The sequence below is a fragment of the Pollachius pollachius genome (assembly GCF_949987615.1).
Source record: "Pollachius pollachius genome assembly, chromosome: 16".
NCBI lineage: Eukaryota > Metazoa > Chordata > Actinopteri > Gadiformes > Gadidae > Pollachius > Pollachius pollachius.
Genome location: NC_136949.1, coordinates 1,091,900 through 1,097,469, shown reverse-complemented (window position 1 = coordinate 1,097,469; position 5,570 = coordinate 1,091,900). Strand labels below are relative to the sequence as shown.

The 5,570-nt window shown below is 47.0% G+C and overlaps 1 protein-coding gene across 1 annotated transcript; it reads left to right on the top strand.

The window, feature by feature from the left end:
• Positions 1-2,323: 2,323 nt before the first annotated feature.
• Positions 2,324-4,882, top strand: pax1b (paired box 1b; the record flags this gene model as incomplete). Its single annotated transcript, XM_079754166.1, has 5 exons — positions 2,324-2,327; positions 2,776-3,393; positions 3,864-3,991; positions 4,147-4,360; positions 4,794-4,882. The coding sequence occupies 5 exons, from the start codon at positions 2,324-2,326 to the stop codon at positions 4,880-4,882; spliced, it is 1,053 nt and encodes a 350-aa protein (XP_079610292.1).
• Positions 4,883-5,570: the final 688 nt, after the last annotated feature.

Genomic DNA, 5,570 nt, shown 5'->3' with positions numbered 1-5,570 from the left:
TAAATACTTCACTTATTTCAAACGTTGTGACACTTAAGATAAGGTTCAGACTAATGCTGCTCATTCTTTGAAGTCTTTACCTTAATCTTAGGCAGGGTTTAGATTCAAGCTTGGTACAGCCTGTTGAAGTAAACAACGTTTAGCTCAAATATAACATTTATTTAACGTATAATCTCTTTTAAATGTGGTATTAGTCCCAAAACAAACTCAGTTAAAGCAATATGCGTCAGAGGCCCCTTATAGGCCCCTAACGGAACACTGGGCCCCTGAAAGTAAACACAGAGATGGTCCGTGTCTGTCCCCTGCTTTTGGCAATCTATCGAAAACACGTTGTTGTCTGCAAATACCGGCGTCAACCTCTTTAAAAATAGACGGAGAGCGACACCAAGTGGTAGAGCTCCATATCTCCACGTCTTCCGTCTCCAGGACTGATTACACAGAGATTCAATTACAAAATCAATTACTGCACATCTCCGCACAGATTAACCGAGTTAAGATTATTAACTATGGATAAACTGTTTTTCATATCTAATTTAGATCTCCTACAACTCTCCACCTGATTACCACAGCTTAAAGCCTTTATTTCAATGAGTATTATTAGTCTGTATGGGCATTTAGACAGACGGCGTCATCTAGTTTCCGGAGGTTATGTGAAGAGTTGCGATGCGGTTACCCGTCCAGAGGGGGGCGCTGTAGTACCTCAAATAGATTCCGCTTTGCCTGCGAACCTGGAAGTTGGTGAAGCGTAACCATCCGGCCAGAGATGAGATGTTTGAGGATCTTGAACTTAACTGCATTAAGGTCTTCGTTACCATCAGGCTTTTAAAGGCCCCTCGTTACGAACATTTCTGTTTATTTATGGGATACGTTTTATTATCACGGGTAGGAAGTTTAGGCCTACTGCGGCAAAATATGACATATCAGTGCAAATAAAGATAACATGTATATAAAAAAGAAATAAGAACATAAAGTGGAAAAGTTATATAGGGCTTTTTTTAAATATAAAATATATGCAATATCTTTCCAAGCCATGTCCCTCTCGGTCGGCCTAAGACAGACGTCCTTATCTCTGACCTTCTAACGCAATAATTAATGTGAAGTAACGCGATAATACTCTCTTCTGCCCGCTTCCCTCGGGGGCGGGACGGACTCCATGACGACCACTTATCTACCTAATGGAGTGGGCGGGTCTAGGACAACTTCCGGTTGGCAGATATGCCCACAGGGTTTGAACCGGACAGATCGATGATACGTTCTGATCGAGGTGTCCTTCCGTGGTTTGAGGGATATCTGATTTTAGAATCAATGGGTTATTGTTCCAATTGATAATTAATTGAATTTAATGGGTTAACTAATTGATTGATAGGTCAGACCACCGGTTTATACCCGTAGGTCGACCCTATAGGCCAGAGACCGATTTTTTGTCTGGTGCGTAAAATCCACATTAGGCCTACTTTTTTTTATTATTTTAATGGACGGATAACAAACACACATTACACATCCAGCTAGGAATGGAAAATGTTGTTACTCATCAGTTACAGTTTATTTATATCAGAGCTTTGAATTAAACATTGAATTGTGTAATTTCAATTTTCGTTTCTTTTTCCATTTTCGTTTCGCGAAAATGTCTTGTGTCTATGTGCACTGTCCCACGAATAACGTTTTCTCATTCAATAATCGCACGAATTGTATTGTTGGTTTAGGCCTAATTAAAGTTTGCATTTTGTTTCAGATCAACCGTTTTACCTGAAGTTATATTATAAAGTTAAACACGAACCTTCGCAAAAATAGAGAACGTTTGATAGACGTATGTTTATATAGCCTACTTTAAAATATTTATTTTATCATACTTTTTTACTTTTTAATTATTATTTTGATTGTGGAGGGGGGGAGGGATTCAATATTAACAACGGGTGGGGGGGGGGGGGGAATAATAACAACAGGTACGAGGGGGGAGGGGTAAATAATAACATCAGGTATGAGCATGAGAGGGAGGGAGGAGGGGGGAGGGGTTAAATAATAACCACCACGCGCCGAGGTCCATTTGGAACCCGGAACTGCACGACGTCCTGTCGCGCATCGGTGACCGACGGCCGTCCCGGTCCACGGAGGAGAGGCTCCGGAGGAGCATCACGGAGCGAGAGGAGGGGCAGCAGGGACGACCCCAGAGCGGCGGAGCACAAGTACGGCGGAGAGCGCGCTCCAGCCCACTTCGTAAAGCTCGTTTTACGCACATGGAGACGTTGGAGGGACGGCTCACAGCGGGACTCTATTGATGCCTGAGGAAATGGTTTTCTGCCGTCGCTGACAGGAGCCGCGGGCCATGGGTAGGATCACTTGAACTGTTCCAGAAGCCGTACGTCTTTGTATATCTCTGTCTGTCTGTACGAGTAGCAATATTTGGCGATCCAGCCTCAACGTAGTGTGACGCTGACGTGTTCATACTAACCTTGGATGATCAACGCATAGCGTAGAGTTGATAGCCTACACTTCGAAGTGATGTTACAATTATTGTAATTCAGGAAAAATAAATTATTCATTAATATGAGACCTTTAAATATTAACAATCTATTGGTGATAATCCTTTTTTTTTTATTCATCCAAAGAAATCGGATATAAAACCCACCTGGAAGTGGGCTGTTGTGTTTCTGATAGTGTTTGATTCCTGTACCCATAACCTCCACTTTATGTTTAATTCCTTTACCATAACCTCCACTTTATGTTTGATTCCTTTTCCCTAACCTCCACCCTCCCGTTCGCCCCCCGTCCCTCCAGACCAGTCCTACGGGGAGGTCAACAAGCTCGGCGGGGTCTTCGTCAACGGCCGCCCGCTGCCACACGGGCTCCGGCTCCGCATCGTGGAGCTGGCCCAGCTGGGGGTCCGCCCGTGCGACATCAGCCGCCAGCTGCGCGTGTCCCACGGCTGCGTGAGCAAGATCCTCGCGCGGTACCACGAGACCGGCTCGGTCCTTCCCGGCGCCATCGGCGGCAGCAAGCCACGCGTGACCACGCCGCACGTGGTGAAGAACATCCGTGATTACAAACAGGGAGACCCGGGGATATTCGCGTGGGAGATTCGGGACCGGCTCCTCGCGGACGCGGTCTGTGACAAATACAACGTCCCATCCGTGAGTTCCATCAGCCGGATCTTACGGAACAAGATCGGGAACCTCTCCCAGTCGAACCAGTACGAGAACCACCACACCAAGACCCACCCAGGCCCGCTGGCCTGCAGCCCCGTGCACGCCTACTCCTACCCGGGGGCCCTGGGGCCCTCGCCTGGGAGCAAGGTCGGAGGGGTCTCCGCGACGCACGTGGGGCTATCGCGGGCCTGGCCGTCGGTGCACACCGTCAGCAACATCCTCGGGATTCGCTCCTTCATGGACCCTTCAGGTGGGCGCAGCACGTGACAACCTCCCTGTGGTCGGTCTCGAGCGCACACATCAGCGTTGACGTCTGCGCCGTTACGCAGCCTTTACGCAACATACCGATAACCATGTGAGGCTTTTAAAAAGAGAATTGAACGGAAGGCAAAGACACACGGCTCCTCAGTGACCTGGTACCAATGAGCAAGGCAGCTGGGATGTTCCACCAGATAGTCCAAGTATAAATGAGAACATTTTACATTTAAATCCAACACGTGGTTCAATAGAGGAGAGACAACTAAACTGTTTTATTTATTTAAATTAATCTCGGGTTATTCTCCATACGTGAATTAAAAAACCTTGAATTCAGCGCGTAAAACTAAATTAACAATAATAATATAGAGAATAATATAGATCTTGGCTATACGGACCTTATTGATCTGGATAAGACGGATAGCCTCATTCAATTCTGCACATTAAATCTAAATATTCTCCCAGCTTTATCCGGACCGGACGGATACGCACCAATAATGGAGGAGTGGGCGGGCAGGGGCGGTGTGTTCCCCTCCGCGCGCGCTGTCCACGTGGACAAGACCGCGTCAGAAGCAGACTTCAAATACTCTCAGGTACTCCCGATGACGTAATAGAGGTGTGCGTGTGTGTGTGTGTGTGTGTGTGTGTGTGTGTGTGTGTGTGTGTGTGTGTGTGTGTGTGTGTGTGTGTGCGCGCGCGCGCGCGTGCGTATGCGATATACTCTGACGGATAAACGTTTACACCTCAGTGCTCGTCGAGCCTGTCCGGGTACGTGTCGACCTGCGCCCACTCCCCGCCCGGCCAGTACGGCCAGTACGGCCAGTACGGGCTCTGGTCAGGGTGCATGAGCCCTGCTGGGGCGGGCTGGCAGGCCCAGAGCCCCGGCTTCAGCCACCCGCAAACCACGGCCTCCCCGCCCTGTGGAGGCTTCCGTTCCGCAGGGCCCCTGGAGCAGAGACCCGGTGAGGACCGGAGGCCTCCACTCAATGAAATGATTTGATTCATAACATTTCGGTTCGGACATTATATGACAACTTTTTAATTGTTTTGGTCATCTTAAAGACTGGCCTATATTTATTTTTTTTTATTATTTAATTCATAAAAATAATTATAGTATCGTTCTATCATTAGATTTGGTCATTTAATTAATTAAAAAAATCAAATGTTTTTATTTTTTTTATTCATTTACATTAACTGTTAGCTTTTTAGGACAGATTGGCCCAATCCGAAAAACGGTCTTAAAGTCTTAGGTCTGTAACACTAAACATTATTGAACGGTTTTATCAGAAGGCTTCATATTGCAGTTCAGGATTAATGTTTCCTAAATTAACGAGTGGCGGGGATTTGGATATTAATTATTAGATTATTAAATATATGTTGGGTTGTTCCCTTCAGGTAACCGGAAGCCGTCGGGGGGCCTCAGCAGGTATCCCCCGGAGCACGTGACCTGGCCCCAGCGCCTCTCGCCCAGCGGCGCCTCGTGAAGTCAGAAGAACCACTCGAATGCTCTTTAATCTGTGGATGACGTCGTCAGAGTGACGACATCGTGTCCGTCCCGTCGTGCTTTCCTGCAACCTCTTCAGCCTCGTGCTCAGGTGACCGCAGCTCCTCCTCGTCATCAGTGGGTCCTCGTGGACGTTAAGTAAAAACTCCCGCGCGCTCTGATCATGCGGAGTGCTTGACAGACGGCGCCTTCCAATGATCTTATTCTTGATGCGAAGCGTTGTATACAAATGTATTTTTATGAAATTATTTGTTACTTTATGTCTGTTGTTCTAAAATAAAGTAATGCAATTCAGAGTGTGTCGACATGTGAGAACTGAAAACAGTTGTAAATTAACGGCGCTTCGCGAGATGATATCTCAGCTCGTGGGCGTCGCACTGCGTCACGTGTCACGCGCGTTCACGAACATGCTCACCTCTACATCAAGCAGACGGAAAGAAAATCGAGACCCCCCCCCAGTAAGTCTTACGATCTAAACTTCATAAACGATGACGTCTTTTGTGAAGGTACTATTAGCTGAATTCCACTTTGGTATTGTATTGAAGCTTGGGTGTTTCTAAATAACTCTGAACAGGACAGTAACGGGGCCCGGATGGGGGTCTGGGGTAACAGGGTCTCTCTCTCTCTCTCTCTCTCTCTCTCTCTCTCTCTCTCTCTCTCTCTCTCTC